The sequence below is a fragment of the Thalia democratica genome, chromosome 5 (genome assembly GCF_965202585.1).
Source record: "Thalia democratica chromosome 5, ktThaDemo2.hap1.1, whole genome shotgun sequence".
Taxonomy (NCBI): domain Eukaryota; kingdom Metazoa; phylum Chordata; class Thaliacea; order Salpida; family Salpidae; genus Thalia; species Thalia democratica.
The window spans coordinates 44,191,194-44,217,436 of NC_139169.1; the positions used below are offsets into that span (position 1 = coordinate 44,191,194).

At 25.6% G+C, this 26,243-nt stretch overlaps 1 protein-coding gene across 1 annotated transcript; it reads right to left on the reverse strand.

Annotated features, from left to right (window-relative positions):
• Positions 1-7,121: 7,121 nt before the first annotated feature.
• Positions 7,122-25,857, reverse strand: LOC145836577 (putative GTP-binding protein 6). Its single transcript, XM_082944370.1, has 11 exons — positions 25,670-25,857; positions 24,086-24,197; positions 20,357-20,515; positions 18,448-18,579; positions 17,818-17,993; positions 16,541-16,655; positions 16,121-16,214; positions 15,823-15,968; positions 14,724-14,885; positions 13,872-13,974; positions 7,122-7,259 (listed from the first exon to the last, which is right to left on the reverse strand). Exons 3-11 carry the CDS (start codon positions 20,470-20,472, stop codon positions 7,122-7,124), a joined length of 1,182 nt encoding a protein of 393 aa, XP_082800496.1. The 5' UTR covers positions 20,473-20,515; positions 24,086-24,197; positions 25,670-25,857.
• Between the last annotated feature and the right edge of the window lie 386 nt (positions 25,858-26,243).

Genomic DNA, 26,243 nt, shown 5'->3' on the forward strand with positions numbered 1-26,243 from the left:
AATATACAAAAATCACTATAATTTGCACTGTACATTTATTTATCTATTTAATTGACATATTTTTCTTTGTGTTGACGAAGTTAATAAAGTTCTAAGTAGTTCTGTAAAAAAATAAGTACTGCAAGTGTTAATAGAAGATATGGAAGTTGAGTATGTGTTTTTACTAAAATATAAGCCATCATTACTACACACATTGCCACTTGTTTTTTACAAATTTTTTCCAGGTTTTCCAAATTTCTTCCAGATTTTAAAATTACACATTTTTGGGTCTATTTTTAGTTTTAAGTTAATTTCTATTTAAGAAACTGTGTTAAATAGTATAATAATATTTAAAAGATTCTGTAAAGTTACTTTAAATGTGTTTTTTAATAAAAAAAATTTATGATGATGACAAAAAATCTCAATTATATGTTAGATTTTTGTGTCAAATCAAAATTTTACTACTGAAAATAATAAAATTATAAAAAATTCCAGGTTTTTACAGGTTTTTTGATCAAAATTCCAGGTTTTTCCAGGTTATTTTAGCCTAAATTGTCAAATTTCAGGTTTTTCCAGGTTTCCAGGTAAAGTGGCAACCCTGTACACATTAACAACTAACAGTAGATAAAATGTATGTTATTCACCCACAATGACTTACTTCATTTTACAATGTGAATGATTAAAATATATTTTATCTACTATTAGCTAATTATTTATTTGTTAAACTAAATATATTCACATTTTTTTTAACTGAACTCATACATTAACTTTTAAGTTTATACTATAAAAGTATGAACTTTGTTAAAATACCCTTCTAACTGTTCTTTATAAGTTCATAATCATGTATAAAATTTTACATTTTATAAACGAATTTCAAGGTTTTCCAAACATTATTCTACAATATTTTGAGGATTTTTTATATATTTTATTTTTATATTCAATATTTATTTTTTACAAAGTCTAAATATCTACAATTTGCTATAAGGTACATTAAGGTACCCGCGTATGGATCACAAAATAAGTGGAATTAGTAATAAAAACAATTAAGAATATCGACGTTTATTTTTATTATTTAATTTTATTTTTACCTATTTAATGTAAATCATTTTAAGTGTGACTTAAAAAATGGAAATAGATAATGAAACAACAACTAAATAGAAACACATAAACAATATTAAAACACAACTAAAACGATGGAAGCCTGACTTAAGCTGGTAAAATATAAAAGTAAGCTCAAAAAAAAATTAATTAACCGAGGCACATGTTTGTAATATAACTATATCTTAAGAATGAAAATACCAAACCATCTTACTTGAACTTATTGAGAATATAACTTATTTTAATAAAATAAAATACAAAATAAAATTAATACACGAATAAGAGCATAAACTTTAAAGAAAAATATTTGTTTTATTCCATTACTACTAATAAAAACATTAAAAAGTTCAATACAAAAAAAAGTTAACCACAACTACACGATGCAATTCTTAATTATATATATATATATATAATAAGGTTAATGTTTAAACTTAAACACTTTCAACTGAGCCCACTTGAAGGGCTTTTAAATAATTTATTGAAATGTCGATTTTAAAAATTCTGGAACATATGTTTCATAAAGCTTTAATTTTTCATAAAGCTTTAATCATCAGCTAGTTAAATTCAAAATAAAAAGCACTGTACTAAACAAAGATACAAAAGTTATGCAAAAAAAAATATATATTATATTTATATATATATATCTTCTCGAACAGTTTTCAAGCAATTATCTCTTTTTTTTAGTTTAATCTTTATTTAATAATAAACAATCCTATAGTAGGAAATTTTATTATTTTGAGTAATTTTTTTGACATCTTTATGTTTCTACTTATGGTTATATAATTCTCATTTTTACTTTATCTTTTTTAATTAGTACTATACAATTTTTCTTATAATACAAGAAACATTTCCTAAAATTTGAGATAAAACGCTTCATAATACTAAAAAGAAATAGATAAGTAAAAGAAGAAAATATATTTTTATAAATTCTAAGCAAATCGGTAATAAAAAGTTTTTAATGCAATTCTTTTAGACAATTTTAACTTAACTTACTTTACATTAAAATGTAATTAAAATATTAATGTTGTACAAAAACTGTTTTAAAATGTGTATTTTTCTTTTTTAAAAAGGGTTTATGTTAAATTTTGTAAATAAATGTTTTAACCCCTATGGCTAATAAATATTTTTCAACCAGTACATATAATAAAGTTGGGTAGCTGTCTAAATTGCACGAGCGTACAAAATTGCACGAGGGGACAAAATTGCACGAGTGCAAAAAATTGCACGTAGATACTTTTGTACAAAGGGTCAATTTTGCACGAAGACACTTTTGCACGAGCAGACAATTTTGCAGGAGACGATTTTGCACGGGTTAATTTTTTTTATCAATTTTAAGTTTTTTCTTTTTATTATTATCTATTATTTTTTTTTACTATTACTGTTCCCTCTAACCCTTACCCTCGGTCGGTAGCTTTTTTTTAGTTAATTAAATATTCTATTTTTTTATAATTTTTATTAGCTATTTTTTATTTTTACTATCACTGTTACCCCGAACCCTTACCCTCGGTCAGTAACTTTTTTTTTTTTTTACTCTCGTGCAAAATTGACCCTTGGTGCAAAATTGTCTTCGTGCAATTTTGTTCCCTCGTGCAATTTTGTGCCCTCGTGCAATTTTGTGCCCTTGTGCAAACTTGGCTTCGTGCAAATTTGTGCTTTCGTGCAACTTAATCCCCTTGTACAATATTATCTTTGTGCAATTTAGACCCGTTCCCATTAAAGTTTAAGTATTACAAAGAAGACTAGCATGACCCGTGGGCAAGGATGTTTTAAATAATGAAGAATAACCAAAATTGCATAATTAATATTTTATTTCAAAGCCTTGCAAAACAGAAACCTAACCTGTATCATACAGGCTGTATTCCTTCCTTCAGCAAAAATTACTCGCTAAACTCTTTTATTAAAGCTCTCAACTGCTGCAAGCAACTTCTTCTTCGGTGTTTTAGTAGAAGCTTTATTTAATTACCCTTTTAAATCAGTTGTGTGTCATAAGCGACAAGCTTTGTGACCAATACTGAAGTCAATTAATTTGAAGTTAAGCGACTATGGAGTAATAAATTGCTCTAAAACTGCGAAAAACTGTCTCAGCACTAAGCTTTGTTTTTTTAGAGGTGTGAGAGGAGCACTGTCAAATTTGATAGAGAGAACTTTATTTTTTAAACGTTGTATTATATCACGCAAGACAAGTGCCAAAGTTTCATCGATGCATGCTTTTATGTTGAAATTGGATTCCTGCTACTCAAAATTAGAGAAAATTTCCGAGTTTTTTATAACACTGGACTGGAGCCTAAATCGTCACACATGCTGGCTTCTATGAAGTAACAATGGTATCACGTTTAGCAGTTTTAGCAGAAAAACATACTAAATTAACTAAGTATAACTACCTGAAATAAAATTAAGCAGTACAGTTAGTAATTCGAGATTAATTTTGGAATACTTGTCTTTAATAAAGTACTAGTAGTTTAGTTTAAAAAATATTTACGAGAATATTTTACCTAACCTGTATACCAAAAAATTATCATTACTGTTACAGAGCATACTTAAGAAACGCATTTAGAAATATAAATTTAAAACACTTCAAATTATTTTTAGCATTTAAATAAATTTTTGTTTTAAATAATTAAGTTTTTCGCTGATTTCAAACTTATTTAAAATGCTTTAAAATATAGTATAATATAAAAAAAAAAGTAAGAAATTTATTAGTACAATATAAATTAATAAGAACTAAATCTTTTTACTGTAAATCATAAATAATACTGTGGTTTTTATTGAATATTTGTTCTAATTTCCAAGAGTTATAAAATATATTGTTTAATTTAAACTGCAATTTTTAATTAAAGACTTAAGTTACAGTGTTGGTTTATTTAATATAAAATATAAGATATTAACCAGTTTGATAGAAGCTTTTTTAAAGTTATAGAAAGATTAGGTTGGAAAACACAGTTTGTTTTCTTTTTTAGCAGAAGCGTTTTAAGGTATTGTAACTGTTACACTTTCTGTAATCTTTATCTATGAGTTGAGCTTTAAAAAAAATTTCCTTAATAATTATTTGCACCATTGATTTTATTTTAAATAAACTTTTTTTACAGTTGAAACCTAGTTTTAGTCCTGGAAAAGACGTATTTTAGATGTACGATTCAATAATCAAAAGGTTTTTTCGTACACCAAATCATATGATGAATTTATTTGAGTTCTTGTTTTTTTTTTTTTAAAGTTTACGTGCTCCCATTAAATCAACTCCAATCAATTAGATTCGAAACAAAATTTAAATTTGGTGTGAACTTTTTCGGGCATTTAGTGAGTTAACTTAATGTAAATACAAATAAAAACAAACAAAATCAAGCTGGTAAACTTAGTTATGATATGCTTTCTTTAATTGATTCCCTAATAGGGGTGCACGACAATTCAAATTCGGACAGTTCAAGTTCTTGGAAAAATTTTCAAAAGGCCACAAGTCAAAAAGTAGTGTATATTTTCTTTAAAAAAAAAATACGTATTTAGGTCTTATTAATACCTACAAGCAAATTTTATTTTTTTAATATGTTTTTGGATATGTCTAAAATAAGTTTTAAAGTACAGCTTTGCAAAAAAGGAAAAATTGTTTTCAGATATTAATAAGACTTACATATGTATTTTTTTTTCTAATATATACTACATTTTGAGATATAGTCCCTTAAGTATTTAATTAAAAGTTTGAATTGTCGGAATTTGAATTGACCGAATTTGAATTGTCATGTAAACCCTTAATAGTGCTAGCTATTGTTAAAATTTTTAAATCATTTATAGTAAATTTTAAAGTTTTTGATCTGCCAAAATTTATGTAATTCTTGGGGTTTTTGTAACACTTTAAAAGTTTTAACTCCTATTTAAAAAATATTATTAATTATTGTGGTATATTTATAAGATTATTATTTAAGTAAGTTCAAATATTAATTCTAAAAAAGAGTAAGACTTCTAATATTTTAGGTATGTTTTTACACTTATTTTGTAATGAAAAAAAAAATTCAAAGGTAAATCGAAGATCCGTATAATTTTAAACTAATTAAGAAATAACGCCAAATAGAACTCACAAAAAGTTATAACATATTGTCATGTATGTATAAGGTAGTCTTTACCCTTAAAAGTGATTAACATTAAGCAATCACGGACTTTAACTATCTTCCTGCAATTAACAGCGGGCACATTTTGTTTAATGGAATGCGGCCTACGAAAGAAAAGGCTGCGGCCCACGAGCATGTAAATGTGGCCCGCTTAAGAAAACTATACTTAAAGCTGTTGCTTGTTTTTTTTCGGTAATTTAGTACAATTTGATTTATTTCGTTTTAAGTCCCTTTACAACATTTCAAAACCATTAAAAAAATACTGCTTAAGCTTAAAAGTGTGAAAAAAACAAATTGGCATTCTAGTAGTGTTTTTCCTCAGTATAGATCAGGGCATGTCTACTAATGGACCATAAGCTGCAAATGGAGGCCGTTACTAGAAAGGGGGTCATAGGGAGCCATAAGATCATATTTTCAAACTTTTGCTAGATGTTCTGGAATTTATTACAAAGAGAAAATAAAAGGTCTTATGCGTATTTGAAGATAGTATGGAACTTACAGTAGATATTCTGGTGTTTACGAGAAAAAATCAAAAAAAGGTCTCTTAGGCGTATTTGAAGTTTAAAAAACTAAAACTGCGGCCCGCAATGATTTTAAGACTTAAAATCTGGCCTGCGAACACCAACTATCTGCCGACCCCTGCTTTAGAGGCTCATTTTTGTACTACTGTTATTGAAAGTCTTTATATGAAAAGTCTTTATAGATCACTTTTAAAAAATATATAATTGGTTCTATGCAAGTTTTATGTTTTATCTCAATATATCCACCAACAAACATTAGTTTTAAAATGTTTATTCTTTTCTTCAACGGGTTAATATTATTCTTGCAAAGTAAAATTGTGTACAAATACAGCAGTTATACTGCTAACCGCCCGCTATCCTTTTTCTATATATTGCTATCTGAGTTTTTATGATTGTTGCATATTAAAGCAAACCATACAGTTAAATTAGTTTATATACTTTTGGTCAGCAACTATTTTTACTTTAATAGAGATAATTCAATCTTTTCTTAAATTTTGACTAAACTTTATTGTTCTAAAAAAAGACGAACTAGCTCTAAAGAGTAAATACAAATGAGAATATATATGGAAAATCATATATATTAACTCTAATCACTTTATATTATCGCTGATGTTTAAATAGTTTCAATTACGCTTATTAACAATACAGAGACAATATTTAAGCTAAAATAAGATAGAAATTTTATTTATTTATTTTAGAATTAAAGTATAAATCTATTTTTATAAGCTAGTAGTACAATTTTGACTCTATAAGGGCTTTAAAGAAAGTACTTATAAGATAAAATTACTTTAACCAATATCAAACAAACAACAATTTTCAATATATAAATTTATTGAAATTATTATTTATAATAAATAAACTTGGGTAAACCACAAAATACACGAATGTTGATATGTTTTTTATTTCCGCTATTATCGAGTAGTCTTGTAAAACCGTTTCTGATACTTTTTCCAAAGTTAGTGAAAAAATTTTTAGGATTGGATATACTGTTTCTTTTCTCACTTTCAACACGGCAAGGCAAGACCCTGTTGGATCTTAAAATGTTAGTTTTTTTACTACTAATACTCGCTACAACTTTCTCATAATTAGCCTACATGGCTTTATCTGGCCCATCATAGCTAATTAAAGAGTCTTCTCCAATTAGACTTTTTGCTTCCACATTCTGATAATTAGTCTTTATGACATTATCTGAATCACCATAATTTGTTTAAGAGTCTTCTTCAACAGAAGTATTTTTTTCATTGTCTTTCTTGCATCTTTCTACTCCATCACTTTCCAACACCTTTTCGGTTTTCCATCCATCTCTGAGCTGATTCATTTCATTCTTACAAATTTTCGCATTACCAAATTTCGTTTCTTTCTCAAAACCTCCTTTTTTAAATTTGCCTCCCTCAAAGCTCGGCATTTCGTTTACTGGATCTCTCAGTTAGATTTCGTAGATTTGACAGAACTGACTTTTCTTCAGGTGCTCCATAATCACCTCCTTAATAATCATGTCAACGATTGCTGTTATAAAGTTGCTACTCATTTTGAATATCTTTGAAAGACGTACTTGTATGAAAGTCTATAAAATTTGATTTTAAAAATATAACAAAATACATTTCATTTCTTTCTTTTGAATTTATTTGAGTACTTTCGTAGTAAGTCTTATCAAAAGTTATATCTTACTAAACTAAATTGAAATAAAATTATGCTGTAGTTTTAAGTTTTAAAATATAAAATGACGTAGTAATCAAATGTTTTAATATTTTAAAACTTTAAACTACAGTATATTTTTATTTCAATATCAGTTTAGTTTAATTTAATAAGATAAAAATTTTTATAAGACTTACTACGAAAATACTCAAATCAATTTAAAAGAAAGAATTGAATGTGTTTTGTAAAATTTTTAAATAAGTTATGCACCGAAAAAAAGCTGTTTAAAAGTTGATTTGTGAAGAATCGTACGTAGATATAGAGATGATTTACCGATATTTTTTATAGTTTTTTTATAGTAATTTTCACATTTAAGTTTTTTATATGAATATGTTAAAATATTTACTACATATTAAGAATTTCTGAGCTATATTTACCTATGCTTGCTATGCTATACATGAAACTTTTATATAGCATTTTAGGTATATTTCTAGCATTTTAATTAGTGTCTTAGTATTTCAAATTTTGCTTTCTGTGCGTTGTACATGTTATTTAAGTATTTTTATTTAATCTTCTATGTTTTTATTTAACAGAATTAATGTTCTATCTATTTCTAAGCGTGTCGATAAACTGAGAAAGTTTGAGAGAAGTTTCTTAAAAACTGTATGACAAGAAAGATTTTGAATGAAAAAGTCTTTTATTGCCTTTTTTAATTCGCCCTTCTATAAGGTTCCTATTGAACTTTCCGACTTTGTCCTCTCATATGTCAAAAGCCAAGTTTCATTATAAAGAACAGTAAAAAGCAGCTGTTAGCTAAGTTAAGGATCTTTAAAACAAGATCAACATCTAAAAATTGCCGTACTCTCTTCATATGCCCTTAGTTTAACAATTACGCTTTACTTGTTCGCTACTAATGCTTATTTTATCACATTTTTGTTTTAAAACATTACTTTTACGTTGGTAACTAGAAATATTTTACAATAACTGCTGCCCGCAGAATACTTTTTTATACAATGAGGTTCGCGAGAAAGTTATTTTCTTTCTTAGGAATATGGCTCGCGACTTATAAAGGGCTTATAAACAAATTTAAATTACCAAATTAACTGTATTGTATATAATGGTGTTATTTTATTTCATATTTTAGTGTATTTGTTTAAAAAAAATAGTGGCTTGAGTTTAGTGTTGAAAACAACTAATAATAAATAATAAAATAAACTTTAACAATAAGAAATCGACAAAAAATTATGTATACGAATCAGATAATTTTTATCATGGGTATACTTATTTGTTTAAATCATTTTAACACAAATTTTAAAACTTGAAAAAAAAATCAATAAACAACATGCTTTAAAATACTTCTTGTGTAACAAAAAAAACTGTTACATCAAACAAACGCAAAAACCTAAATATAGTAAAAAACAAACTATTAACGTTAAGCAAAAATTCTTATTCATTTGAGAATTTATAAAACTTTAAAAAAATTATTTACTTTTAGAACAGTGAATTTTGATAAATTAATATTGAATATCCCAATTGATTTTCCTTGTTGTAAAAAATATTAATAGATTAGAACATTTTCAAAAAGTGTACTCTTAGAAACGTAAAACTAATAAACTCTACAATAATAATTAAATTTAACACAAATTCTTAAGACTACAAAAGATACAAGTTAATTTTCTCAAGTTAAATAAGTTATGAACAAAAAGTTTTCTTCAAACTAATAATTAGACTTTATGCCAATCTGTTAACAACAAAAAGTACAAGCAAACAGATAGTAAATTGAATCATAACTAGGAATATTTCATGTAAGTAATTCAGAGTATATTTGAATAAAAAACTAAACCAGTAAAGAGTTTACCTGTGCGTGTTCTATTAAAAAAAAATATTTTTCAAAGTTCATAACCGTTTTTACTTTTAAAACTTTTAGCAAAATTTCATCTTTATTATTACCTTAAGTAATTAGCAAAATTCTTAATCTTCAAACGGAGTTATTTTAAATTTCGCTCTCATGTAAAAGTTTAGTGCTAACTGTCGAATATTGACGACCACAGGAAACCTGTTGTCTAGTTAATGATAAAAACAAAAGAATTCAATCACATAAACTTTATATTTCTAAAACCCTAAACCTTATCTAATATAAGAAATGAACATTCTTTTTTAAAAAACTTTTCTTATAAAGTTTAAAACGCAAGTTAGAATTTCATGAAATAACACCTTTGCTCTTGAAAACCATTTTAAAAAATCTTGGAAATAGCAAGAGCTAAGGTTTGTATTAGGCAAAGCTAATAAAAAATGGAATCATATATCAAAATTAAAACTGAAAACTTTTTTGATCATCATAGTGTTCAAGCAAATATTGTCGATAAACTGTTGTTTTACCTCTTAAGTATGTTGTTTATACTAAGCTTATGTTTTTATTCAGGGTGGCCACTGGTTTCTTAGAAGTTACACCCAGGCTTTCAGAATTTCTTCCGGGTTTTTAAGAGTACACGTTTTGGTCTATGTTTAGCTGAAAATTAAGTTTCAAGAAAAAAGCTGTGTTAAATAGAATAACAACGTTGAAAAAATACTGTAAAGCTACTTAAAATATGTTCTTTAACAATAAAAGTTTTTATATCTTAATTTATACCACAGATGTTTTTGTGTCAAAACTTTATTCCGACTAACGGCGTTTCACTGCTCTCAAATAAATCTAAGAACAGATCTACAGAGTCTATAAAATATTAACACGCATTAGAAAAAAAGCATGTATAATTATGTATAGTGTTTATGTGAGTAGTAACTATAAACGAACTTTATGGTTTAAAAACAAAGTTTGGAATAAAAATATAAAATAGTGTACAAAAAAAAATTAATAAAAGCACACTAGCCTCATAAAAGTTCTAAGAATAGGCAAGTTTTAAAAAAATGAAAATAAAATTAAGTTGTGCAGAAATGTTACGTCATAATAAATTTAACAAATTAATTAATAATTTATGCAGCTTAAAAACATGAGGTATTAAATTTGTAAGTGTTTGTGATTGTAAATGTGGATGTTGTGAAATAAATAAGTGCATAAATAGACAGTTATTTAAAGTAAAATCGTCGGTTGTGGGGACAAATATTCGATAAATCTTGCCGCTTGTTCAGAAGTAGGTCTTTATCTTCTACTGCAATTACTGATCTTTCTGTATTGCAAGTTGGGCAAATTCCACTTACTCCGTTGGATGTATGTTTGATCTTTGAAACAATACTCCACTCCATGGTTGGCCTTTTACCGTACCTGTGAAAAAAGCTCCAGACATAATCCGATAAACGCGTGCTTTGTTTTTTATTTGTATTTTTAAAAGTATGTTTATGATTAGCATATCTATCCTTGAAACTACCTGCTGTACTTCCGATATAAATTTTATCAGGGCCCTTACTTTCAACTTTATAAATTACAATTTTAATTAAACAATTACCTTTTAATGGGCAGTTATCTTTATTTTTTTTACGGCAATTACATGTTTTAGGCATATTACTCAACTTATCACTATTAGGCTTAGTTGGTTTTGAATATTTGTTTATAGTTTTATTGTTATGCATTTTACTTATACTTTTAGCGCTACTATCACTTACTTGTTCTAAGTTTTCTTTTATCATTTTAGCAACACTTCTAGTTATACGTTGATTATTATAATTGCCATGAATTGCCGTAAAATAAATAAAGATAACTGCCCATTAAAAGGTAATTGTTTAACTAAAATTGTAATTTATAAAGTTGAAAGTAAGGGCCCTGATAAAATTTATATCGGAAGTACAGCAGGTAGTTTCAAGGATAGATATGCTAACCATAAACATACAGTAACCTCTCGCATCTTTACGCACTCGTGACGTTACGCACTTTCGTTTAGTTACGCATTTTAGAATTCTAAAAGTTTCAAAAAATAAAATAATTGTTTGTATTATGAACAAATTAGGTTTATTGTATATTTTTATTTTAAGATATGTTTTTAAATGCTAAATCACAACTCTATATGTTTAGACTTTGTAAACTTATGTTCCTTGACTAATTGATAAACATTTAGTTATATCTCAGTATATTAGCAATTCTGTTAACAATAAGAGATTAAATTAAAATTCTGAGAGAAATATTGCTGTATTAGGTAATGAAAGTATAATGAAATAAAAGTTTAAAACAGAAATAATGTAATACAGCACTTTTGCCCTATATATGAACAAACATCTAAAAAAGAAATCTAATGAAAGTTCCTAGCAAAAAGTAGCAGTGATACTAAATAAATATAAATCTTACACTTAACACAAATCTCAATTGTTATTTTTTAGTAAACATATTACTAATATGCATTTAACGTTTTACTTAATTCATAAGTTTATATGTTTTAAATAAATTTAATTCTTTTTTTAATATATGTATAGTTTTATCTTTTGTTTTCATATATATAAATGAAGTAAACAAGTTGTTAAAATTGGAAAAGTCCTCAGTCTGCTATTAGCTAGAAGCAATATCAAAAAAAGCCATTATATTAAGTAAGTTTGGTACCTCTCGTATCTTTACGATCTCTCGTATCTTTACGCACTTTTTTCTGGGGACACAGTGTGCTAAATTAGCGAGAGGTTACTATACTTTTAAAAATATAAATAAAAAACAAAGCACGCGTTTATCGGATTATGTCTGGAGCTTTTTTCACAGGTACGGTAAAAGGCCAAACATGGAGTGGAGTATTGATTCAAAGATCAAACATGCATCCAACGGAGTAAGTAGAATTTTCCCAACTTGCAATACAGAAAGATCAGTAATTGCAGTAGAAGATAAAGACCTACTTCTGAACAAGCGGCAAGATTTATCGAATATTTGTCCCCACAACCGACGATTCTACTTTAAATAACTGTCTATTTATGCACTTATTTATTTCACAACATCCACATTTACAATCACAAACACTTACAAATTTAACACTTCATGTTTTTAAGCTGCATTAATTATTAATTAAATTTATTATGACGTAACATTTCTGCACAACTTAATTTTATTTTCATTTTTTTAAAACTTGCCTATTCTTAGAACTTTTATGAGGCTAGTGTGCTTTTATTAATTTTTTTTTTGTACACTATTTTATATTCTTATTCCAAACTTTGTTTTTAAACCATAAAGTTCGTTTATAGTTACTACTCCCATAAACACTATACATAACTATACATGCTTTTTTTATAATGCGTGTTAATATTTTATAGACTCCGTAGATCTGTTCTTAGATTTATTTGAGAGCAGTGAAACGCCGTTAGTCGGAATAAAGTTTTGCCACAAAAACATCTGTGGTATAAATTAAGATATAAAAACTTGGTATATATTCCGATAAGCTTAGCTTATCAGGATCTCAAGGATTTAACGTATTTTAACGTTACATCTTGTCTTAGTTTATATATATTTTTTTATATATTAGACTTTTGTAATAAGTCAAAATTTCACCAATAAACACGTAAAGATTATTTAATACCTTGTTTTTTATTCATTTATCAAATTACAGGCTTTATCAGCCTTATTTGTCAAATTTAAGGAATCAAGTTTTTTTTGACCACCCTGTTTACTGCTCTTAGTAAACTGTTAAAACCGAAAATTCTTCAAAAATCAATTAAGTAACAAAACACAATGAAACATAGTTCAACCTCAACCTGCAAAGTTGTAATTTTTAATAATAAAAAAACTTTTACAATGCTTAGAGCAGCTAAAATTATTTAAAAAAACGTAAAATTAACTTTAGCATTAGTTTCATAAAAACTTTTTTTAAGATATGTTTGGATAAAAAATAGAACTATTTTCATTTTATTAAAACCTCAACCATAATTCTAAGACAATTGAAATTAGGAAAAAAGTTTTTTTTAATATCAAATTTAAGCTTGAAAGAATTTCAAAAAATCAAATCATCGATGTGAGTTTTATAAAAAATATTAGTTATAAAAGAAAGTACATCAGTTTACTTTAAAATATATTTTTAAAGTATTATTTTAGGCTGATAAAATATGTGATTTATATAGATAATTTGTAGTTTAAATTAAACTGTGTGAAGTCAAACTTCGAGTTGCATAAGTTCTAACTAAATCAATACTTATTAGTAAGACTGATACAGAGTTTTCTTTTAACTATCTCTAATTAATAAGATTTATCCGGGATCGTTGTCTTCTTGAGAAACTGCTGTTAATGGTCGTGCAGTCTAGTGTTAATTGCATGACAGTGAGAAAATCTCTGGTATGCCGACGATAGCCAAAACATTACTATTGGTTATTAAAAACATAATGCTTTATAACAACTAGGTAACTTTTCTATTACTGCTAATTTTTATAGGTTTTGCCTTCTAAATATATTTAGCAAATGAAAAAAGTAAAAGTTTTGATAACTTAGTAAAGCAGGTGAAGTAAAAAAAAAGAACAATGATTTTAATCGATGTTAATTTATTCTACGAGCATTATCTACTACTTCAAATTTTTCTATAATTTCAATATCGGAAAAATTTCTAATGAATTTTGAAAACTGTTCTTTTGAAAGAGGAACAGTTGAAACTTGTAAAAAGAAATCATCAACACCTTGCACGTCATTATTAGTCATATTATGACGTAACAAATAATCAAGATGCTCTCCACTTGCAGGAACTTTTAAAACGTATCTGTCGAAATTTTAATTAAAACAGAAAATAAATTTTAACAAGTATTGAATAAGTTATTTTTTTAATTTTGATTACTTACAATGTTTGAAAATATACAATTTTTTACTTAGATTTCATAACAGCTCATCACTGGCATATTAATGATTTTTACTTGAACAATTATTACTTAATAAAACTGTATAAGCTATATATTTTTAAAACTATTTTGCTTTAATCGAAGTTCTTTAAACAAAAAAAGAGTACACGTTATCTTATGTATATAGACTTAATATTACTTACTTTAAAAAATAAAACACTTTTACTTGTGAATGATCTTAGAAATTATAGAATTAAAATTTTTTCTAATGGGCATTTTAAGCATTAAAAAAAATATGAGCACTTTAAAAAAATGTGCAACAGTAAAAATAAAAACTGCAAGACGATTAATCAAAAAAAAAACTATTGAGCCAATTAGTTTGATTTATAAATTGAAATTTACAAACCTACATATTTATTCTAAAAATTAATTTAAGCAATTACTTTTGACTATAAAGGTTTTGCTTCCTTTCAATTTATCAAAACTTCCAAAACTTATTATTAATTCAACAGAGTTCACTTTGGTCAGAATTCATTTTATTTTATTGCTAAAAACTACTAAAAATTTATAAAGTACAAACAATGCACTATTCAATTAAGTACAAAAAATTACAATAATATTATCCGAAAGTGTTAAACATTTAAGTTAGCTAAAATACATCAATAAAACCGACCTACTAAGTTGGCACCTTCTTGATAATTCTTCCTCGATTATTTGCTCAAGTTGAGACAAACCAACTCCAGTTTTACACGATATGTTAACTACTACAGATGGAATAACTTTGCTTTTGTCATTGTTTTTCAGTCGGATTGCCTTTACCTCGTTTTGTCCAAAACTTTATTTTTTTATTTCAAATAGTACACTTATCTAGATTTATCTTAAAAAAAAAACTTGTCTAAACTAGTGATCTGCGGATCTAGTCGGGTTTTGATACAGAAAAATATCCGGTGGGTTACAATTTAATATAATAAAAAGAATTTAAACATATAAAATAGTATTTTTATTGCAAATAAAATAATAAAAATCTCATAAACTAGTTGGTTATCTATAAAGAATTAATATTTCTGAAGTTAAGTACTTTTTGCAGAAAAAGCGGATCCTGTTTTTTCAAATTGATCCATTGTTCTCATTTTTGTAAAATGTGGATCATAAAACTGCTAAATAAAAGCTGTTAACCTTAATACTAGTTCTCATACTTTAAAACTTCTTGCTCATTATTTTTATTGAGGTTTATTTGTAAACCGAATCTTGAAAATTAAAACAAAAAGTTCAAGAAAACCGGGGTAATTACAAACACATATATTTTTATTTATAACAAGAACTAAGATGTCCATAAATAAGATTCCTACAATACTGTCCTTATTTAATAAATTTATAAAAGTGTATAAGTTAATTTTATATTAAAACTATTCCTGTTACACAAAATAATTATTGAAAATTGATCATATTAAAAAAAGTCTTACAAAGTATTGTTTGAAAAAACCTTAATTTACAAGTACAACTTAAGAAGTTTTTACAAGTATTATTAAAACAATTTTCTTAATCTAAAAAAAATTTGAGAAAGCTTTTTCCGCATTTGAAAATGACTGGCTTGCTCTTAAGGTCACTAATAAAACGTTAGAAATAAAATTAAGTAAAAATATTATGACATTCATCTAAGTCGCAAATGATGTTAACAAAAATTAGCACTCTATACTTACACAAAAAATTAAACAATACCTCAAAATATCTTTTGATACGAATCATTGAAAACAAAATATCAAGTAGCTAACTTTTGTTGAACAATATCAGATTTGTTTCGGCACTCGACAATTTCGTGCAAGCCTGACACCTGCAAACTTGATAGTGTCTTGAGAACTTCCTTTAACTGAAGCTTGTTTGCCGGGTGTGAAATGTCCCGGATGTGAAGTATTATGTCCTACAATTTGTAACTAGTTTTATTTATTTTAGTAAGTTTGAATTATTAAAATGAAGTAGTTTGAACACTTGTTTAATTAAAAAACTGGTAAAACTAAGGTACTTAAAAAATTGCTTGGCATTTGCTGTGAATTTATTTGAAAAAAAACTAACAGCATTAATCATGTCTTGCAATATTGAATGAAAGGCAGTAATTAAGTTATGAGGTAAATTTGACAAAAATCCAACCGTATCAATCAGCATGTATCTGTAAGAACTTATGTTTTTATTATAAAACAGAACTGTTGAATATTTTTATTACTTCAAACAATTTAGGGCTTTATTATCAAAAATTATCAGAAAGTTTTTAATCTCCCTCAATTATCACTCAGACATTATTTTTGTTGATGCCTTACAAGTTATGGCCGCAATTATTAAACAAACATTAAAATTGTAGAACATCTAATACAAGTTAGTTGTTACCGCCTAACTGGTCAAAATTTTAATATCACCCCCTTATTACTTATTGCCTCCCACTGACTAAAACCACCCTAAACCCTGATCTAACAAAAATTAAATTTACGAACAAACTACCTGGTACCTTGTGGTAGTGTAGATACTTGTGTTGAGACGTCCAGTGTGGCAAACAATTTGTCTTCTGGTTTAAATTTTTCAGACTTTGTCAATTTGTTTATTAAACTGGTTTTACCTGCGTAAAATTATTTATAACTTAGAATTCTTACTACATTTTATTATTATTCTATTGTTTATTTAGCAATGTTGGATTCAGGCATCGAAATTCAAACGTGTTTATATTTCTTAAGCCTAATTTGGCCATTAAAAGTATTTAGTATGCACCACATAGTAAGAGCAGGTCAGAATAGCACGGTGTGTCTTTTTGGCACGGTGCGTCACTTTTGCACGGCGTCATTTTAGCCCGGTGCGTCATTTAAGCACAGTGGGTCAATTTTGCATGGCGTGTGAATTATTCACGGTGGGTCACATTTGCACGTCGTCATTTTAGCACAGAGCGTCACTTTGCACGGCGTCACTTTAGCATGTTGGGTCACTTTTGCATGAATCGTCACTTTTGCTCAGCGTCAGTTTATCACCGAGCTTCATTTTTTCACTATTTCTTTCCTTCTATTTTTGCTTGAATCTCTTTTTTTTTTCGACTGAGCGTTATTTTACACAAACCTAACCTTTTTAAATCAATTTTTCAATAAAATATTTTTAATTATAAATATTTAGATTTCTGTAATATACATAACATGTGTTTAAAAACTAAATTGAAAATTAGAAGTATTTTAATAATTTTTTAAATGTAGTAAAAGTAAAATTTAATCTAAACAAGTTTATGTTGTATGAAACTATTTCAATACTTAAAAAAACATAGCTGCTTCAAAAAATTTAGTTTAACATTTTCAAGTTTTTTAGTAAACTATAAGGTTTTATTTAGTTAAATAAGGTTAATACTTGAAAGCTTTTCTAAGTTTTACTAAACTAAAAAAATGAAAATGAAAATATCGAATATAAAGTATGCATTTAGTTTAGTAATACGTTGTAGATAAAGTAAAGTGAAATATATTTATGGTATAAACTTACCTTTTGTATAATAATAATAAGTTAGACAACTATAAATTGTCGAACATATTAAATTCATAAGATTGTAAAGCACAAAACTTGTCAAAAAACTAAACATTAATCAATTTTATGGTCTTATGGTAATCAATTTTATGGTGTATAGACCCTTTTGAAGTAGCTGACTCATAAACACTTTTAAAATATTTATTACTATACACAATTCAAATTTAATAATCAATCAATTTATACAGTTATATATCATACTTCAGCTATCAACCATTGTTAACCTGAATTTGTATAACCAACAACAGCAACTGTAGGAATGAACGAGCTTCTCGTTTGTTTTTGTTTATACTTTTTTAGTTTGTCCATCTTTTTTAACAGTCTTCTAATTTGTTTTTCTTTCTGACCAAACTTTCTCATCATCAATTCATAGTGGCTTTCACCTCTCATTGAAAATGCTCTATACAATTTATTAACATAATTTTAGTTTACACTAATATTTTCAAACTATATAAATCAGTTCAAAATAAAAGCGTTATATAACTTCTATTTTAACATTTAATCAAACACTTAAGCAATAATATTACATTGAATTGTGTTTTTTTAATTGTGAGCAAATGTGTAAATTTTTTCTATCGCGCACAGAGTTTTGATATTTCGTTAATTAAATTTTGAAATAAAAATTGTTTTAACAATTACAAAATTCAAATAAATAATTTAACTTTAATCTAGTATTTAACCACGCAGTATTATCAAATAATATAACAACACTCATGGTATTTTTCAAAATTTTTTAATTATCCATAGTTTAAATACAGCTGACACTTTTTTGTAAAAACACATGTACTATAATTTTATTTAGCTTTTATTTACGTATAAAACACTCTAAATACTTCAACTCAAGCAAATCTAACTCAGTATCATAATTTTGATCAAGAGAGTATTGTGCCATTAGTTTCTTGTAAGGAAGCTCTGCTAGCAAAATCTGAAGTTTAGAATGTTTTGAAGTGGCTCTTTGGTTAAAAATGTGAAGAACTAAAGAGTATCTGTACAAATAGTTGGTCGGTATGAATATATTTAATAAAACTTATTATTCTTCAAACGTTTAAAGCAACTTTAAGTAAAACATAGAAACTTACATAAAAACATCAAAATATTATCAGAAGATCAATACTATCTAATACTAAACATACGGGCACAGGACCGATCCAGTCCACCAAGCAGCAATATCTTGCTTGCAATGTGGTTTTCAACTAAAAACAACTTGTGTAAACAAACAAAGTCAAGCTTTTTTATATAAAATGTTCAAAGTGTATTCATAATTTACTTTACAACACACAGTAGTGCTTAAAATATGTTGCTTCATTATAATTCAAAAGTATTTTTATTTATATTTATTGTAAAACTTTCAAAATTATGCGGCCAATAAAAACTTTATTTTGCATGTATACTAGACCAGAGGTGGAAATATTTTTTAGCCAGTAGGTCATATTTACTAAAACATTTACTTCGTAGGTAGTACTTGTAAAAAAAATTGTTGCTAGCTGCTTAATTTTTAAACTTTTTACTTGAAAATTTAAAAGTAACTCTATAAAAGTAAAACTTTGATGAAACAATCATTGAAATATAAGAGTTTTATGACCAAAATTAATTTTTTAATCGAATAATTTTTTTCATTATTTTACTTTCCATGAGTTCTTTAGTTCTTCCTTGTTCAAACTGTGGGAGAAGATAGGTTTTTAATGAAATAGTTTTTTTACAATCTTTTTTCTTTATTTTTTCCATAAAGAACCTATTGAGCTCTCCGACTTTGTACTCTCATATCTCAATAAAAATTGAATATTACAAAAAGGTAAAAAGCAACTGCTCGCTAAGTTTAAGATCTTTAAAATAAATTCAACGTGTAAACATTTTCCTAACCCCCTATGGCCTTATAGGCTTTTTTTCTAAAAGTTATATCAAAAGTACATTTCAAAATATTTGTTTTTAACTTTGTTTCTACAAGTTGTTTCTAGCTTTTAAATTCTTAATCTTAGAATTATATCATTGAATTATCTAGTTTTATTTTTAACAATTTTTAATAAAAAAATAACTTAACAGGGTCGCCAAATATTTTTGGCAAAATTTCTTCCAGGTTTTTAAAATTAGAGGCTTTAGGGTCTATTTTAAGTTAAAAATTAAGTTTAAGGTAAAAAACTGTTTTAAATAGTATAACACTGAAAAATGTCTTAAAGCTGCTTTAAATGTTTTTTTTATTTTATTTTTTATTTTTTACAGATTTTTATGTCAAATCTAAATTTTACTACTTCAGGTGTAAAAGTTTTTTTAAATTCAGGTTTTTCCAGATTTATTTAGTGATTTTTGTTCAAAATTCCACGTTTTTTAGTGATTTTTTCAAAACTTCAGGTTTTTTCTATATTTCTCAAATTCCAGGTTTTAACAAGATTCCAGGTTTTTTGGCAACCCTGATTTAACTAGAACAAAAGTAGCAACAAACAATTAAGGTTATTACAAACAATGCATATAAGTATTGCAATTCAGAATTTTGTAAATATTTTCAGACTATTTCATTTCAGACTGAACTACATTATGTTTACAAGTCTGTGTACAAGACTTAATACGTTTAATGTCACTTGATTAGTTACTTTTGTACTAGTTTTTCATTAAACACCGAAAAAATTTAAAATACTTTTTTGATTAATATTTTAATTTTATATACAAAAAAAAAACAGCTTTGAAATAAGTTTTATAATGATTTTAATTATAATTTAAATGATTTTTTTTTAAAAGAAGCTTTTTTATATATGTAAATTCAAAAGCAACCTGTCAAATATTTTTTCAATGTTAGTTGTTTGTCTGATGATTGCAACTTCTGCACCTGTCAATCGTGGCTGACTGACAAATACACTATCAATTCCCACATCTGCAAGACTTTTCATAACTATAGTAAAATTTCTACTACTAGTAAGTGAACTTTTGTTTCTGAAATAAAATTTATTTATAGTAAATTTTTTATTTAATACTTATATAAAACTAGCATTAACTTAAGACTCTGAAAATAATTTGTCAGGAAGTGAAATTTAAATCAAATAAATGAGTCTAGATAGCATTAATCAAAAAAATCATAAAAAAGACCAAAATTTTAAATGTTTACAGGTGAAATAATATTTTTGAATTTAATCTAATTTGTACTTGGTTTATGATATCTGTATTAATTTTCTTTAGAGTTTACCTATCAAGATAATTTATAACTGGAACAAGTATCAAGAAAAATAAACTTTTTGTCTATTTCAAAAACTAAAAATTTTAAAGTAAAAAGTAGAATGATTTGTTAATATTTTTACTAGATATGACATAATTAAAACCAAATAGCAGTTTTGAAAAACTGAGTGTTTTTTTTTTCAAAAAGATAGATTTTACTAATTCTTTTTTTTAATTTATCTCAATGAAAGTAGAACCTGAAATATTGAAAAAAAAAATTAATCTTTACCTAAAATGTATTGTACTTAAATTGTACTTCACATTGTTTTTTTTTAAGTTCACTTAGAATGATATCTTATACAACTAAACTCTTTCAAAACTAATTTAGCAACATTTAAACTTTCAAAAATATAAAAAGGATTTTTTTTGTCTTAAAACCTTTTAGTGAAGTAAAAGGTGAAAACTAGTGAACTATAAGATCTACTGTGTCAATCTAGCCCTTTAATTACACTTGGATCTTGTGAGAGCCTAATTTCAAAATGTAACAAGATCCAATTTCCAGTAGGATCCTAAATAAAAAATTAGATTTCGATACAGTAGATCACTGGTTTTGGCCTATATTATCTGATGTTAGAGCCAGATCTAATTATTTGAAACAATAAAGAGTTGTTTTTCTGTTAAAAAATTTTTTACTTGAAGAAAAAACCACACTAAATGTGTAAAAAAAGTATCCCTGAAAAGACACAAGTAAACTAGAGAGTACAAAAAAGTTCACAGTATCAGTACTTTTATAAATTGTTGTTGTTTGTATTGTAGGTTTACAAAAGTTTTTTTGTGGTTTCTTGTGCTAAAAAAATACAAAAATGCTTTTTAAAAAAAAACTTTTTAATCGCTCTTTATTAGCAAACATTTACCAAAGCTGTATCAATAAACAGATGTAACAAACAACTTTGTTTTCTTTGTTTTAAGACAAACTACTTTTTTTAATGTAGTGTTTTTAATTTTAGTTTTCAAATATGATTTTGTACACTTTTTTAGTGTTCTTTATTAAGGTTAGGCAACTTTTCTAGTCAGTTGACCTGATAAAGCACCGTTTTGTATATAACAAACAGGGTTTATTTAAAATATAATTTTGCATAACTTTTTGCTTATAATAAACTAGTAAGTTTATAAGTAAGTTTTGTCTAGAGAAAGCTCTTATAATAGGAGCAAAAAAAAAACCAAAGTACAATTTTACACTTTGAGTTTTTTAGAATACTTAAACATTTGGCAAAGTCTGTTGCTAAAGGTTTTTTGAAACTTTTTTCTAGGATTTTTAATTTCTTATGGTTTTTCAAAGTAAAAGATTTTTTGTCAATTTTAAGTATAAAATTAAGTTTAAGGAAAAGAAACTATTTCAAATAGTATAAAATTATTGAAAAGATACTATAATGCTATCTGAATGTGCTACAAAACAAATAAAATTCATAATGACACAATGAAATTATTGTATATGATAGATTGTTTGTACATAATCAAAGCTTTGTTAATTTACATATAAAATATTGTTAAAAAATTTAGACTGAGTTTTCAGTGATTTTAGTTAGACTCCAATATTTTTTGGCTCAATTGTCAAACTCCAGGTTTTCCAGGTTTTTTGGAAACCCTGCAAAGTTTAAAATAAATAATTGTACACAGCACATTAGGCAAAACTCTAGTAAAACTTTGAAATTGATCACTTTTGTACTTTACAACTTTCTACTTAAAAAATTACTCATTTTGTTTATGTATAACAAGGTCGTAATATTTTAAATTTAAAATGTTTAAATTTACAGAACTGTTTCACATTTCATTTAGCTTTTGACAAAGAATTGAAGAAAAAATTCAAAAATCTTTTAGTATATAAACTTATCAAAATAACAAATGTAGTTATTTTAAGCAGCATATGGTTCTTGAATACAATAATTCCAACCAGATCCTAATTTTGTGTATCTGGTAAATAACTAGTAAAAATGAGCTCATACATTTTTATATAGCTATAAACACCAAGTTTATTTATATGATAGAAGGGTAGATAAGGATGTAAGAATATCTAAATTATTGTAAAGCTAAAGAATTTTATTTTTGTTTATAAACTAAAGGACACAAATATATATGATCACTACCACAAACTATACTAAAACTAAAAACAACAAAAATTAACACTAATACAAAGTTTGATAACTAATAATAACATACTTTAAAATTAAGAATGGACTACATTCTAGGTTTAAAAAACGTTCAGTAAAATTAAACTTTAAGTCACAACTCACCACCTGACTGCCGAATATCCATGCTTTCAAAATATTTTCTATTTTATAAGGAAAGCAAAGAACATTACTCTTTTTTTACATAAAGACTTACTTATAATGTTAATAATAACTTATATCTGTTTACCAAACTTTTAAAACGTAAATAAAAATGTAAACAAAACACACTGTTTATACTGGGTGGGTGTCACTTTTGCACGAGTTGACAATTTTGCATGGCAACTCTTTGCAACAAGTGTCACTTAAGCACGAGGGGACACTTTTAAATGGCCTCACTTTTGCACAGGTTGAAAGTTTTTTAATTTTTTATTTATAATTTTTATTAATTTTTTTGTTATCACTATTATTCTAACCCTTACCGTCAGTCAGTATTTTTTTTTTGTTTTTTGAAATTAATTTATAATAATTTTATCTATTTTCCTCTTTTTTTTTGATTAAAAATTTTTATAAAGTTTTTTTTTTTTCTATTACTAACCCGTAACCCTTACGCTTTGTTAGTAACTTTTTTTTTTAACTTTTTTGTCTTTTTATTAGTTCTTTTTTTATAGTTTTTTTTTTTTTTTTACATACACTGTTACCACTAACCCTTATCCTCAGGCAGTAATTTATATTTTGTTTTGTTTATCAAATATTCCTTTTTCAATTTTTCTCTTATTTTTTTTACAACTTATTTTTCTTTTTATTTTATACATTTTTTACTCCTGTGCAAAAATGGCTCTTTGTGCAAAAGTGACAGTGTTTTAAGTTTCACCTTGTGCTAAAATAACGCTTGTGCAAAGTTGCCATGAAAAATTGTCCACTAGTGCTAAAGTGTCCCCTCATGCAAAAGTGTCTCCGTGCAAAAGTGTACCCTCATGCAAAAGTGACGCTCCTGCATAAGTGATTCGTTCCCGTTTTAATAAAATTCTTTTTTCATTTCTGCTATCAAACTTGTTTTTTATTTTATTTTTAATTTATAAAAAATATTTGTTTATGCACTACATAGTCTGTAAAAGTTTAACTTGTATGTCATTTATTTTCAATATTTTATTACAACAATAAATCATAAGTCATAACAACTTACTTGACATAAAGAATTTCTTTCTGACATACTTTCCAATTTTCTACAGAATTTACTAAACCAACACTTTCTTCTAGTTTCAATTTAGGAGTAGTGAGACTTTTATCATTTCTGTCTGATAAAAATTAAAAATAAATTGATATTTGTATTAAAGTTTGAATAACTTCATCTTACAAATATTTTGAAATAAAACTTGAAAAATTATGTTTACTGATATCAAGTTTTTTTTGGTTATATGAATAATTTTTAATATGGAAAAAATAAATACTCATAGCTTTAAATTTAATTTTTTCAATTGTTAGAAAAAATTGTGTACTTACTTTTAGACTAACATACAAAGCAAGTATTACTTTAAAGTCTAAATACTGAGCTGTAAATGTAAATAAATAAGACTTTTTTTAATTTTCACAATAATTTTATTTTTGTTTAAAGTTGTAAAAAAGTTTTGAATTAAATAAGCTAATAATACAACTTATTTCCACATCTATTTTTCAGTTTAATCTCATTTAGCATAGTTTTATCTGAGGTAAAATATAGTTCAAAAAGTCTAACAGGTTTAATGCAGTTTTTGAGACTTGAAAGACTAGAAGTTGTAACTTTTCTATTTATTATGTCAGATCAATAACAAAACTTTTCAAGGACTGGAGTTGTAAAAAAAATTACTAGCAGTACAAAAAGTTATACCATAGAAACAAAAAAGCTGTTGAAAAGAAAAAATCTATAACTAAAAAAAGACAATACAGTTGTAAAAATCAAAACAGGGCCAAACTTAAAATTTTGTTATTGAAAATTCCATTTTATTTGTATGTGATAGCTTTTAAAAATTAAAAAAAAACCTTCCTCAGCAACAGATTTTGCTTGACTAGCCATACATCACCTAATTGTATGATAAATCAAGTTAGAAAATTATGAAATCTAATTATGTAGACTACAAACTAGAAGTCATAAAATACAAGTTCCATAAAAATTCCTCTAGTATTTACTATTTTATTGGTAATCTATTATAAAATATATGATATTTTAAAATAAAATATTCCTTTGTACTGTTAAACTTATTTTTAAACTTTTGTTATATCTTTTTTTACTAATAATTTGAATATTTTTAAAACAATCAATAAAAGTTGTTGAACATTTGAAGTTCCTAACTAAAAATATCTTTATTGTTAAGTTATACTTGTAAAGTTTTTAGAAAAATAAAACTTAAAACAAGGAACTAAGTCCTTATATTTGTAAGTATATTTTTTTTTACAAAAATAACTATACCTTTAGGCTAATAAAATGTCTTTGTTCTAAAAAAAAAAAAAATTGTATTTAAAATTTTCAAATAAAAGCCTAAGTTAACCTTTGCATTTAGTTTCTCTTGTATCCAAGGCTTTAAGTTTTTAAATAGTTAAGTTTTCAAGGATAAAATACAACTAATTTGTATTTGTATTAGAATACTATAAAAACATTTCAAACTTTATTTGTAAGTGGATAATGGAATATAACAAAACAACACGCTTTAAAATTTTTAAAGCTTTATAATGAAGACTTTGATTTTTAAATAAAAACAGTGTATATAATCAGACAAAAATTAAAGCAATTTACCTTTGAATATAGGTTGGATAACAACAAATTTTTTGCTTAAGATATTGAAAGTTTTTTTCTCATCATTCAAAAGTTTTACAGCTTCTTGTTCAAGTTGATCATAGTCATTATTCTGAGAACTAGTGTTAATGTTTCTAGTGCAATTTTTGCAACCCAAAAGAATGTTAGAAATTTTATACTTTTTTAGAATGCTTTCTTGCAACCTAAATGATTTGCAAAAACTCCTTACAATTTTGTTCATTTTTTATTTTAGTAAAATTCTAAAAAGTCAAACTAATAGAATAAATTTAAATGCAGAATACTCAAACAAAATTTTTATTATATGTTATACTTTTCTGATTAATAATCTTATTTAATGTTAAGTAATAAAAAACAAAGATTTTAATTGTGTAATTTGTTTTATTTAAAGTTGTTAATGTTTATTTAGCCAATTTATTTCTTTATGCATTTGACTTAATAAAGTGTTACTATTAATTTATAAAATAGTTAAATCTAATACTATTTTTAAACTTAAAAAATATTAGTTAGTTATAAAATGTATGCACAAAATCCTTTATTTTCCTTAAAAGACTAA

Bases quoted from the DNA above. Each gene is read 5' to 3' on its own strand.
- LOC145836577 (XM_082944370.1), bottom strand. From the start codon at position 20,472: ATGAAAAGTCTTGCAGATGTGGGAATTGATAGTGTATTTGTCAGTCAG. The intron at 16,215-16,540 runs GTAGTTTGTTCG...AAGTTCTTACAG, and splicing joins ACACTACCACAAGGTACCAG to ATACATGCTGATTGATACGG. The intron at 7,260-13,871 runs GTTTCAACTGTT...CAAATTTTATAG, and splicing joins TTGATGATTTCTTTTTACAA to ACTTTCATACAAGTACGTCT.